We start from the raw sequence: 14,549 nt of genomic DNA on the forward strand, positions 1-14,549 counted from the left end.
ACTTTCTACATCTTTCATAGGTGTCCAAAACTAACCATCCTTTCAGATTCCTCATATTCCTCAGCAGTCGCAAGGACGAGGCCAGGACAACTCTCGACTGTTGGAGGATTGCGTCAGTCTTGTCGAAAAGGCAGATACAAGTCTCCAATCTTTGTATTTGGTATTCGACGGGAAGGAGGCAATCCTCATAACTATGGTCTAGGGCTGTTCTCGCTACGAAATTTGTGCGACCTGCCTTATAATTATATTTACTTTTCAGCGGTAACCAGGTAAATGATTAAACCATAACAATTTATCATACGCTTTTTCGCCAAGTAAAGCACCCCATTAAACCCTAGTGCAGAGCGGTTCTGGAGGAGAAGGATGCAGCGCGGGCGGTAATGCTGCAGCATGGAACCCGACAGAATGTGGAGCGATACAGACAGAAGCGGAAGCAGCAGACCCGTCTCTTCCGGGAGAAAAAGCGCCGCCTGGAAGAAGTGGAGTGCGAGGAAATGGAACTGCTGTGCCGTTCACAGGAAACACGCAAGTTCTACCAGAAGCTCAACGCATCCCGCAAAGGCTACGTGCCGCAAGCCGAAATATGCAGGGATAAGGAAGGGAGCCTCCTGACGGACAAACGTGAGGTGATCGAAAGGTGGAAGCAGCACTTCGACGAGCACCTGAATGGCGAAGAGAATGTAGGCACGGAGGACCAAGGCAGCGGAGGAAATGACTATGTTGGTGCAGCAGAGGACGGGAACGAACCAACTCCCACGCTGAGGGAAGTTAAGGGTGCCATCCACCAGCTCAAAAACAACAAAGCGGCTGGTAAGGACGGTATCGCAGCAGAACTCATCAAGATGGGCCCGGAAAAGTTGGCCACCTGTCTGCACCAGTTAGTAGTCAAGATCTGGGAAACTGAACAGCTACCGGAGGAGTGGAAGGAAGGGATAATCTGTCCCATCCACAAGAAAGGCGACAAATTAATGTGTGAGAACTTTCGAGCGATCACCGTTTTGAATGCCGCCTACAAAGTGCTATCCCAGATCATCTTCCGTCGTCTTTCACCTAAAGTAGATGAGTTCGTGGGAAGTTACCAAGCCGGTTTCATCGACGGCCGGTCGACAACGGACCAGATCTTCACCGTACGGCAAATCCTCCAGAAATGCCGTGAATACCAGGTCCCAACGCATCACCTGTTCATCGACTTCAAAGCGGCATACGACAGTATCGACCGCACAGAGCTATGGAAAATCATGGACGAGAACAGCTTTCCCGGGAAGCTGACTAGACTGATAAGAGCAACGATGGACGGTGTGCAGAACAGCGTAAGGATTTCGGGTGAGCTATCCAGTTCATTTGAATCTCGACGGGGACTACGACAAGGTGATGGACTTTCCTGCCTACTATTCAACATCGCCCTGGAAGGTGTTATGCGACGAGCCGGGCTCAACAGCCGGGGTACGATCTTCACGAAATCCAGCCAATTTGTCTGTTTTGCGGATGACATGGATATTATTGCCAGAACATTTGAAACGGTGGCAGAACAGTACACCCGCCTTAAACGTGAAGCAGCAAAGGTCGGACTGGTGGTGAATGCGGCTAAGACAAAGTACATGCTGGTAGGTAGGACTGAGCGAGACAGGACAAGCCTTGGCAGCAATGTTACGATAGACGGGGATACTTTCGAGGTGGTAGAAGAATTCGTCTTCCTCGGTTCCTTGCTAACGGCTGACAATAACGTGAGCCGTGAAATACGAAGGCGCATCATCAGTGGAAGTCGTGCCTACTATGGGCTCCAGAAGAAACTGCGGTCAAAAAAGATTCACCCCCGCACCAAATGTACCATGTACAAGACGTTAATAAGACCGGTGGTTCTCTACGGACACGAGACATGGACGATGCTCGAGGAGGACCTGCAAGCACTCGGAGTTTTCGAGCGACGGGTGCTAAGGACGATCTTCGGCGGCGTGCAGGAGAACGGTGTGTGGCGGAGAAGAATGAACCACGAGCTCGCTGCACTTCACGGCGAACCCAGCATCCAGAAAGTGGCCAAAGCTGGAAGGATACGGTGGGCAGGGCATGTTGCAAGAATGCCGGACAACAACCCTGCAAAGTTGGTGTTTGCTAACCATCCGGTTGGTACAAGAAGGCGTGGAGCGCAGAGAGCACGATGGGCGGACCAGGTGGAGCGTGATCTGGCGAGTGTTGGGCGTGACCGACGTTGGAGAGCTGCAGCTGCAAATCGAGTATTATGGCGGCAAATTGTTGATTCAGTATTATCATGAATTTGATGTGAACTAAATAAATGAAATGAATAAACCCTACCCAATTTCCAACTCCAGATATCTATGAAGTGGGCCAAGTTCTTGGACATATTCTGAGTAGATATCTAATCAACATTTCCCTCCCATCCCCGCTGATCGTAAGGACCTGGCCAGGTGTCGAGAGTTCGTTAAATGAAAGGTTTGTCAAGTCCCAGGCAACTTTTCTGGCGCATTAAACGACTCAATCGACAGCCACCCCAGGATGTGTACGGTCGGCTATGCTATGCTATGCTATAATTCGCTATCATAAAAACTATGTCGTTGGCCTGCACTGAATTGAACTCCCTCTTTTTACGCAAGTGGTAAAAGTGTACAAAGTACATTATGAAACCATGAGTCGAAAATCTATGTGATAAATTGAGTCACTCTAATGAATCCCAGCAACTAATCAATCAGAGCTATTGCCATTCGATTCGCCACTGACCAACATCGCGCCTCATCGCTCCAAACTACTGTACAGCCGAACATGACCAGCCGGCCGAACATGGTCCAGTTACGCTCACCTCAACCCCAGTGCCTCAATGCTCAGACACAGTTCCTTGCCGTTCTGGATCGAGGTCCGCGTTCGCGTCTTGTCGTTCACATCCGAGGTCAGACTTGAGGTGCTATTGCTACTGGTGGTGGTGTGGTTCAGCAGGAACGACTGCGGCGAGATGGGAATTTCTTCGATTTTCTCCAGGTCCTGCGCTACGCTAGCCGATTGCTGCTTGTGGATGGCTCGTTGCGTCTTCGAGCCCAGCGACACAGATGTGGTTGAAGAGATGGACGGGATCGACGATAGGGTACCCATTCGGGCCAGCTGCTCCCGGTCGATCGATATGGAGGAGATTGTATCCAGCGTTGCCTTTTGGCTGGTGTGCATCGACGGAGAGACGTCATCTTTGTCCAGGCTGAACTGACGTCGAAGGAAACGCGTTGATCCGGGTTTGCTGGAGCAGTCCAGGCGGTTGATTTGGTAGCCGTGGTAGCGGTTGTCGATGCATTGAGATAGATTGCTTTCACTAGGGCTTAGACACTTGTAGTAGTTGTAGGGTGAGCTCAGGTCCATTAGCTCCTCGATTCGTTTGATCAATCTAGTCGAGGTGGTGCCCGTGGGGGATGGATTCAACCGGTTGAAGCTGGAGTTTGCACTGAGAAATGCCGTGTCGGTTACTATTTCGGACAGTTTTCTTGCCTGAGGACTCGGCAGTGCGGTTTTCGACTGGAAATCTGTCATGTTGAGTGTGCAGTTGTTGGCGTTGCTGGAGTTTGAGTCTACTGAGAAGGACTGAGCTAGTTGCGGATTGTCCGATCCTACGGGAGGCGTGATTTCCACTTTAACGTCTATCGATTCACCCGCCACGGATGGAGAATGACTGGACGAGTGATTAGTCGTGGAACCATTATGGCTACCGGAAGCAACTGTGAATTGCTGTTGATTATTCTGTTCCGACTGGAACAGTGACTTTCGTAGAATTGCTATATCCAAGCTAAGAAAAAAAATCAAAAAATTAATTGTCACCACCACATACATACATCAAAAGGCAATTAATATTAAACAGCTTCCAGGCGCTTACCCATGTGATTCCCTTTCGAGTGACGGCGTGAAATAATGGAACAGATTTAAATCCCACTTAAGTTAATGAATTTTCAATCGTAATCCCTTCATAGATACTCACCCAATCGGCGGTGGCGTTGGAAGCACTTTGTCGAAGCCCTTCTTGCCGAGCAGCCAGTAGGTGTGCATTTTCCCCTTGCCCTTGATCTCGATGGGTCCACGTGGTTCGATTATGTATCCGCCGGCCTGCTCCAACAGGTTACACGTCTGCTGGGACATGTGAATGCGCCACGAGGATCCTGCAGATGAGGGCGGAATACAAGACCAATTCAGCGGAACTGTAAATCTCTTTGATTGCGCGTTCAATTTATTGATGTGTGGCTGAAGGTGAGGTGACAAATGCGTGACAGTGTGGTAATCAATCGTGAAGTGATGGTTATATGTATGAGATTTTGCTATGATATGGTAGGTGCAGTGCAGCTGACGTTCAGTTGAGGTTTGTAACTGTAATCTTTGATAGTATGACGTTTCTTAGAAAATCATTTCCTAATAGATCATATGCCAGAAAACCACTTGCCAGAAGGGACCATTTTCCACATTTGTGTCCTTTTCTCAATAGAGTAATTCGACTGGATAATTTCTTCTCTTCTAGCTTCCAATGCCAAGGGATCAAAACGGATAGTTTTGTTCTATCCGACGTTTCGGCGCTATTTATTTAGCCATTGATGACATGTGTCAAAAAAAGTATATGGGACTCCTGTACAGTTTTTTTTTGCTCGGTTACCGATGTAGGGTTTGGGTGCTAGTAGTGGACCCCCTAAGCCATCGAAATTTATTTCTGCGGCTTTTTAGCTATTTTACGTCATTGGATTGTTCCAAAGTGGAGTTTTATAACAATTTTCATGTCCCCTCTTTATGTTAAGAACGTCAAACATACAACATTAATATATTATTCCAGTGAAATACGCATTTGAAAATATGCATCGATGTTGCCTATAATGGACCCCACCGGGGTCCACTATAGGATTATTTACAAATATATCGGCGCCTATAGTGGACCCCCCATTTGATTTCCATGTTATCTGTCACGCTGCTGACGGAGCCTATAGTGGACCCTCCCTGAATGTGCCTATAGTGGACCCTTTTGAGTGTTTACATTCATTAAATAGTTAAAATAATCGATTTTTGTGGCCGCTGGGCAATTCGTTTGCCAGGAACTGCTGTGTAGCAATGTAATTGATGTTCCCCCGGTGGAAGTTGCCTGAAAACAGTTGATTTGGGCATTTATATTCGAGTTTTTCTGTGGGGGGTCCACTATACGCGCAGGGTCCACTACTAGCACACAACCCCTACGTAAAAAATTGGATTGAGTTGTATTGTTGTTTTTGGCATGGTGAAGGTTGTGGCGGCCTATTTATTGCAACTCTAAAAACTAGAAACACTTCATGGAAAATCAGAAAGCGCCACATAAAGAATTAACATACACTGAAATACGGCTTGCGGTAATGCAAAGCATAAAAATGTTTTCAAATTTACCATGGTAAAACTTAATCATCGACCAACAATCGCTTCTTATGTGCGTTCTGTTTCCTCTCTTATCAACCAGAGCAATAGCCTAGTAGTAGCGTGCGAGCCTGGTGATCTGAAGGTTCTTGGTTCGAATCTGGCTGCCAACAGATTTTTTTTGTAATTGTAAATCGGGACCATGGTAGAATTGAAATCAATAACCCGTTAACGCCCAAGGTGTCTCACAATTTAAATCTTTGAATAAATTTGTTATTAAAGGTCAAGTTCCAATAAAATAAGCACGATTTGACGAAAAAAATGGAAGTCTATGGTGTAGTTCCAAAAAAATTCTTCATTGTAGGTCCTCAATATCTGATAATTTTCTCGAGTATTATTTCAACACAACTTCTACACAGAAAAAAATGTTCATGTAAAATTCAGCGAAAAATCATGCACATAAAGGGAATGCTAGAGTTAGTGCATATTTACATGAGATATCATGTAAAATTACGTTACATTAGTGCAAATTTCCGCTAATAGTCGCGTAATCGGTTGGTGTCCATGATGGTTCACGCGATACTTGGCGGAAATTTACACGAAGGTAATGTAATTTTACATTATATCTCATGCAAAAGTGCACTAACTCTAGCATTCCCTTTATGTGCATGATTTCTCGCTGAATTTTAATTACATATTTTTTTCTGTGTACGCTTTCGTTATATTCTGATCCGTATAGATACAATGCAGTTCTAAACAAGTGAAAGAGATGATAACCACTCAAAAATAATAGAAAAATGACTTATAAATTGGGGTAGAAACATAAATCGATAAACGCCTAAAAGTATGCAATGCATGATCCTTGTAATTTCATGTAGTATCGACTGCAGTGTTCAACATTTCTCATTTTTTTAACAAATCAAATAAAGAGTTAAAATACTGTAGAAGGTAGATTTTACACAGATAAAGATTTCTAATTATGTAATTGAGTTTTTCCTTCAGTACCCCACAAACTCTCTTTACGTACCTACTCACCATACGCATACTTTTCAGAAATTTTTCATGTTTTAAAAAAAATCGTGGTAGGTACTGTTCCTTTTATTTTTGTATCCTTTGACAGATACGTATTTCGACCAGAACTATAAGGTCGTCTTCAATGTCTCGTACTTACAGGTATTCCACTAACACGCCCAGGTTCATCATCATCCCATGTTTTGATATAAAATTTAATCAGATATAGTCTACACGGCTTCTCCACTTAAGTTGGTTCTTCTTCATGATTTTTTATTCATGAACAATATGTGGGTTTTATGGTTTTATTCGGGACACTTTCAAAGTTACATCGTAAACATAATGTGTTTTCGGCTACATTAAAAAGGATAAACCACCCAACAATTTAATTTTATTCGATCTACCAATTGTTATTTAGAATTACGTACAAAAGTCAACATGCAAAACATAACGCAGGGGGAATGAGAATTCCCGGTAGAAATCCCTGAAGGAATCCCGGGAGGATTTACTGAAGGAATTCTGAGAGGCATATTTGGTGCAATTCTGAGAGAATCTCAGCTGAAAGCTTGATAGGAATCCCTGAAATATTCACAGAAGAAATACCGGGAGGAATTGCAGTATAAATCCCGAACGAGGATCCCGGCTCGTAGAAAGAATTCCATTAGGATTCTCTGAATATGTTTCGACAGAACACTTTGAAAGTAAGGTACCCCGGGGCAAGTGGGACCTAAAAAAATGCTAGTTTGGTTTTGTCAAGCCAAAATATTGTGGGACCTATTCGGATTTTTTGTACAAACGGCTTAATATAGTTGCTGCATATATGTAAGGTAGCGTAAATTATAAATATCATATACGAATAACAATGTTTATCGATTTGTGTTGGAAGAGTTTTGGGTATCGTGCATAAATTACGTAACACATACAATACAAATTACTGAGAAAAAAATAATTTACCTCTGCCGCTCGTGCAAAACAATCAAATACAAAAAGCACCATAAAGTTAAATGCCAAGAGATTTGCAAACTTGCTTTTCATATTACGTAGTTGATGAATATCGCCAAAAGATTTTTCAATATTTACAGATGTTCTGTTTTCCCCTACATAATTTTACGATCATTAAATAAAGATTTTTAAATCATTAATTTTGAATAAGTCGTTTTCCATTTTATTTTCATACCTTATAGTCGGTTCCTTAACACTTAGAAAAACTCATTATGCAGCAAAAAACGTAAAAATAATAGAATTTGCTTTGACGAAAATATGAAACATAGATGGTTTCGAAACACACTATGTTCTACCAAAGACTTTACAATTTTAAACAATAGCTTCACCATCAGAATATAAGTATTTAAGTAAATTCAACGATTGATTACTTAAGGCGCCGATTTTTACTTCACTTTTCTGTAAGTTTCGACGTACGATGAAGATAGCGAGACCAAACTATGAAACTGTGTTTGTTTACTCTCATAGGTCTCACTTGCCCCAGATGCTGAAATGCACTGGGGCAAGTGAGAGCAGTTGACTAAAGGTAATAAATGAAAATAAATTACAGTTTTTTCGCTTGAAATAATTTGCAAGCACTCCAAATGTTATCCTAAAACCGAAAAAGTTTAACTTTATTTGTTATTCTATTTATGAACGACGAATGTAGTAGAGTACGATAATCTCACTCAGTGAATTGAAAACTACATCTGAACAACAATAACATATATGGTCTCTTTATGGTGAGAACAATAACAATTTTTCAATTCAAAGTATCCGTTGGTGTGATACCTATGTTTTCCATGAAGAATGTTTACCTTCAAAATAAAAAATAAATTAAGTTATAGCTGTAGGTCTCACTTGCCCCGGATTCTCACTTGCCCCGGATTCTCACTTGCCCCGGGGTACCTTATACTAAAATGAATCTGTGAAGTAATTCCAGTAGAAATCCACAAAAGAACGATGGTTAAAATTTCTGAAATAATTCTTTCAGTATTTTTTGAAGCAATTCTGGCAGAAATCTCTGAACTTATTCCTGAAGAAATCCCGCAAAGAATACCTGATGGAATCGTTAGATAGATCATGACAGGAATGCCGGTCAGAAGCTGAGCAGGTATTCCTGTAAATACCATAGAAGATATTTTTTCATATTTTTTCGGAAGGAATTCCTTGAGGTATCACAGCACACGGTGTCAAAATATCGATTATTATCGAACATTCATGTACCTCGGATTTTTCTTCGAAAATGATTAGTGTTTGGGCTATATATTCATAATCGGAAAACTAGAAAATATTTCATCGGCAAAATTTTTTCCATACATTTTGTATGGGACGTTTTTTGGGTTAAAATAGTAATTATTGATTTTTAGTACGGAAAATAGCCAAAAACTCAGCTAACTCAAATTTTCCCCGATAGAATATTTTCAAATTTTGCATTTATACATTATAGCCGAAATTCTAACATTCTATGAAGAAAAATCCGAGGTACATGAAAGTTCGATAATAATCGAAATTTTGACACCGTGCAGCAGGAATCCTGGAAGGAATCTTCGAAGAAATTTCAGCACAAATCCCTGAAGGAATGCAGAAAAGAATAACTAAAAGAATCCTTTCAGGATTTTCCAAAGCAATCCCTACAAACAAGGTTGCGACCATTCATTTGCAAAGATTTACATTCATTTGCTATTATCTCAGTTCAGAAGCATGCTATCGAAAAATAATGTATGGACGAATTTAACCTTGTAGTTTTATCTGAAAGTTTGCCGAATAACATTACGGTCGCAAACGTATACCAAAGTCGTGAGCGAGCTGTGAAGGCAACTCTCCACGCGGTGAATGTAAATTTCATTCACGCTGTGGAAAGTTGCCTTCACAGCTCGCTCACGATTTTGGAATACGTGTGCGACCCCAATGTTATTCGGCAAACTTTCAGATAAAACTACAAGGTTAAATTCATCCATACATTGTTTTTCGATAGCATGCTTCTGAACTGAGATAATAGCAAATGAATGTAAATCTTTACAAATGAATGGTCGCAACCTTGCCTACAAAAATTCCTGAAGAGAACTCCCGAGCAATCGGTACAGCAATTTCGGAAGCAAAAGCTGAAGGAATTTTGGGAATAAACCTGGGTTCATCTAATCTTATTTCAATTCTTCACCCTACTCTCTAGCCTCTACCTTATTGTCTCTTTGCCCTCTATTTCAACCCTCTATCCTACGCTCTATCATAACCTTCAACCCTACCATCTGCCCTACCCTCTACCCAATATTCTACCATAACCACTGCCCTGTCCTTTACCGTAACCTCTACATAGTCTATATTGTGCTTAACCCTCGGGTAGTCGCGTTTTCGACTACCTGCAACGGCACTACGTTCACACTGTGTATAACAAGCGTGCATTTTTCATGGTGCGTGTACTCAGAACACGATGCGACTGCTTTCGGAATAATCGTACCGTCTACTACTCTCTATCCTAACCTTTTTCCTACCCTCAACCCTACTGTCTATCCTACCCACTTCCCTACCGTCTATCGTATCCTCTACCCTAACCTTCTACTCCACTCCTTCATCCAAACCCTCTATCCGACCGTCTGCTCCACCGTTTACCCTACCCACTACCCTACCATCCATCATGACCCTCTACCATTTTTCTCATAAGCCCGATCTATAGATACCCATATTGCATGGTATCATAGCTAAAATTACCATACTTTGGCCGCAATCTTAGATATGGTCCGCCATCTTTGATTTCAAAATAGGGTCATTGTATGGTATCATAGCTCAAACTACCATTCCGTGGCCGCCATCTTGGATATGGTCTGCCATCTTGGATTTCAAAATGGCGTTGAATATCGATTTTTGACTTCTACTCATCTAGCTCGATCGATAGATACCCATATTGCATGGAATCATAGCTCAAACTATTATTCCGTGGCCGCCATATTGGATATGGTCTGCCATCTTGGATTTCAAAATAGTATCAAATGTCGATTTTTGACTTCTACTCATGAAGCCTGATCGATAGATACCCATATTACCTGGTATCATAGCTGAAACTACCATTCCGTGTCCGCCATCTTGGATATGGTCCGCCATCTTGAATTTCAAAATGGCGTCGGATGTTTATTTTTGAGTTCTACTAATGAAGCCCGATCGATAGATACCCATATTGCATAGTATCCGAAGCAGCATTGCCGTTAAAAAGTATATATTCTTGAGTTTTGACCGCCATCTTGGAACCTAAGCCGCCATCTTGAATTACAATAATCCTACTACCACCTCTACATCCTAAGAAATGTGCATGCCAAATTTGATTGAAATTTATTGACGCATTCCAGAGTTATACCGGAACATTCATACATATATATGTACATACGTACATTCATATTAACATACAAATAGACAAACATACAAACATACTGAATTTTTACTATGAGTTGTTCAACTAGTTGTGTATCGATGGTGCAAATTTGGGAAAGATCGGGCTATTCTGCATGAAATTAGAAAGAATGAGAGCTTGAGAGCTTGATTGACCGCCCGCAGTTGCTACTCCAGTATCGCCAGATCAGCTACACTCACACAAGGAACCAATGAGATAGCTGCTTGGGACTAACAGGCATCTTCAGTGTGGTGGTCAGCGTTGGTGATCTTGTATTTTTAGGCGACAATGGCGCCTGCTGCGTCAGGTCAATGGGAAAGGGGAGGGAAGTGATGATTGCAATCGCTTGCCCACATCAGGCCATTGAATCCTCTGCGCCTGCACAAGGTCATGCGGATGTTGGTGTGTTGGTGGGAAATGTTTATTTTTGGCACATGGATCATGCATTGGTGCAAGGATGCCAGGCGTAAAGCGATAACTTGTGTGAAGATTACTGAGAAGCGGCACAGTACGCTTAGTTGCATAACTTGTAGGCGTTATATGATAGATTGGCACTGTGCTGTGGTGAAAGTTGGAAGGAGATGTATACGTAGGAGAGAGAGAGTGAGAGAGAAAGTAGATAGAAAGATACAAAGTAGGAGGAAAGGGACGAGCCAGGGATTGAACCCAGGACCTTCTGCATATGAATCAGAAGGGGTAGCCACTAGACCACCAAGCTCGTCCTCTGCATGAAATTAGAAAGATTCTAGAAAAAGTCTAATTTATCCGATAGCCAATTTTGATTTGTTATATCTCTGGATTCAATGAATCAAACACAGTGAAATTTTGAGCGTTCATGACTTGTATGGTAAACTTTTAAAAACTTTTGACATAACCTAAAGTTGTAACAAGGAAGAAAATTATAGCGTTAAGACTATTTTTCTGTTCCTTGTTTTCGTTGTCCGCCTTTTGGTTTTGTTGTTCGCCCCTGTCTGTCGTCACCCCCCTTCCGTTTGTCCTCTTCTTGTCGTTGTCTACCGATAAAGTCCTTTCTTTTTGGTTCCATTACAGATATGGACAATTGTCCCATCAATGTTTTAGTACAAGTTAGCAAATACTTTAGTTTTAAACCCATAAATCCCTCCTTCCCAATATTATTTTATTTTTTTTCAATCCTTAACCTCGAAACAGCCGCGAGTACTTCGGCTTCCCATACTAACATAGTTTTAAGGCAGTAATAAATTGTAAAATGTAAAACCATTGTAGAAAAACAAAAGATTTCGGCTCAGTTATGCCCATGTGGCGCCCGAGCCTTCCAAATAAACGAATAAATAAAAAAACAAGACTATGTTTCTGATATAACACCGTCTTATCGAAAATTTCAACATTGCTTCAAAAATCGAGATGGTAATTACAGTTTATTTGAATTCCCTCTAATTGACTTCAATATGAATAAGTTTTGAAAGACAGTAAATTAAAATAGTAATGGGAAGCAAATTAAAATTAGATAAATTTACTAAAAAATCATAAAATAAATTAAGCCGCTGTAACTTTTTTTCTTATCAATAATTTTAAGCTTAGTCAAACTTGTCAAACTTAGTCCTTGTCCGGTCCATATGGGTTTTGATATCTCTCATTTGAAACATTTTGATTCATAACCGTTTGGATGTGCGCGGGTGAAAGAGCTCTCTTACAGCTCTGTGTAAGTTTGTGCTACGTTAAATGTTAGACCCATTCGAATGAATTTAGTCACTCTGTCCGAATTTTTGTTTAAATACTGCAGTGTAATTTTGTCAGCCGTTCCAAAATCCATGTTCAAAAACCACTTGACATAGAAATAACTGTTTGGTGTAAGTAATTTGTATAATCTGTATGTTATATGTTAATAAGTGACTAAATGTGAAATTTGTAGTTTGCCCTGAGGATGAATGAACAAACATTCGAAACGTCGGCTTTTAACCTAACCGGTTGTTTTTAAAGAAACCCGAAGACCAAAATAGCGCCAAAAAAAATCCCATAGCTTAGTCAAACTTTTAACAAAGCTTATTAGATGCGTCATAAACGCTTAAAATTTCATTGCATTCGGATCATTGAATCCGGAGATATAACAGTTCAAAGTTTGCTATATGATAAATATGACTTTTCCTGGAATCCTTCTTACTTTATGTAGAACAGCCCGATATTTCCCAAAATTGCACCATTGATACACAACTAGTTGATCAACTTACAGTAAAAGTTTTAGATTTTTTTATGCACATTTCAAAAAGTTATAGCTATTCATTATGTGTATCCCCTGTATGTTCATTTTTTATGTAGCACTTTTTATTTTCTACTGAGCATTTGCAATTTGATAGGGTCATAATAACCTTTTGCCGTTTGTTTAAGATTGCCCAAATACATGTCCGATATTGTAAAATACAATGTTAGTTCAATTCAAGTTCTACAAAATAGCTGCAAATCAAACAAATTTAAGCCAAATGAAAATCAAAATTTTATGTACTTTAATTATGACCACTATCTTTTGACAACGCATATGACATTCCAATACATGTTGTTCTGCCTCAATCAATACTGTGTGTATTTTGCCTGCTCGTTTATATTCGTTCTTGCCTCCAGGGAAAAACTTAGCTGTGGCTTTCTAACAAAATATTCCCGAACTGGTACTTCCAAAGAATTTCCCGCAATCTCTTTAGCGGAAATCAGAACTCCGACTACAGCTTGACATGCAACCTAGCACACACATCAATCGCAAACGGGAAGTCAAATCGTTGCTCAGCCCTGAGCCTATCGGAAACGGAAAGCTTCTCGGCTTTCCCCGTGAGGCTCGTCAATTTAGCCGGCTCCCCGTCCGGAATTATGCCGTCAAAACTTCCACTCAGCAACCGAGCTATGAACAAGGTGCAAGGTGTGGTTGGCTCGAATCTGAATCCACCTTGCCACCATGCTCTCATCAATCATATTTCCAATCATTCCTGCTGTTCGGGTACGATTTTCATGGTTGTTCGCTCGGTTGATGCCGAGGATTTCGATCTTGATAGATGGTGGTGCACGCCCATGACGATTTGAACCACCTGAACAGCCAATTGGAAGCGGATTAACCTACTTCCGAAAATCTTCATCACGCAGAGCGTGATTCGTGAAATCGTTACACCATCGCAATTGTCAATTATATCCTATTAACATTGAAATTGCCCTTTTTATGCGACCGTGAGAAACTGAGCTTGCAATCAACCATGTGGAAATAACGCTTTCTCGGTTCGTTTGATTTGAAGTGTGACTTCCGCAATCGGCATCTGTTTGGGATCCCACACAAGCACGCCCCGCGGGATGCATGCATGAGCTGAGCAGCACAGCAGTAGTGAGTTGTCGCGGAGTTGAAGTGTTTCGGCTTCCCCGTACGTTTCGATGCCGATAAAACATGTAGCACTTATCTATAGCCAATATTCAATTTTATCGACGATACTGAGCTTGTTCGCTATGGCATAAATCATGCAGCCGGAAATAATTGACAAGATAAAATTAATTATCGATCTGCAAGTTCGCATATTGTGTGGCACTCTTGAGACTTTGTTAGCACGAGTTTAATTGCTTACATAATATGTGGTTTTGTGGGAAGAAAACCATTCTTCTCATAAAAAGTCACTATTGCGCAAAGAAATCACATTATAAATTAATCATTAGACGAGCTATGGCAGATTATGCACGCATACGGATTTTCGGATAAACTGATGCGATTGATCAAGGCGACGATGGATCGAGTTATGTGCGTAAATAATGGAATTTTAATTTTTCAGTATGGGGAAATCCAACTTTTAAACTATTGAAGAAAAAGGCACTTTAAAGCAAC

The 14,549-nt window shown here is 41.2% G+C and overlaps 1 protein-coding gene across 1 annotated transcript; it reads right to left on the reverse strand.

Annotated features, from left to right (window-relative positions):
• Positions 1-2,585: 2,585 nt before the first annotated feature.
• Positions 2,586-3,961, reverse strand: LOC134292012 (uncharacterized). Its single transcript, XM_062860636.1, has one exon. It carries the CDS (start codon positions 3,820-3,822, stop codon positions 2,809-2,811), a length of 1,014 nt encoding a protein of 337 aa, XP_062716620.1. The 5' UTR covers positions 3,823-3,961; the 3' UTR covers positions 2,586-2,808.
• Positions 3,962-14,549: the final 10,588 nt, after the last annotated feature.

This window comes from Aedes albopictus, chromosome 3, assembly GCF_035046485.1.
Source record: "Aedes albopictus strain Foshan chromosome 3, AalbF5, whole genome shotgun sequence".
NCBI classification, from domain to species: Eukaryota; Metazoa; Arthropoda; class Insecta; order Diptera; family Culicidae; genus Aedes; species Aedes albopictus.

Coding starts and splice junctions, on each gene's coding strand:
- LOC134292012 (XM_062860636.1), bottom strand. CDS start 3,822: ATGTATGTGGTGGTGACAATTAATTTTTTGATTTTTTTTCTTAGCTTG.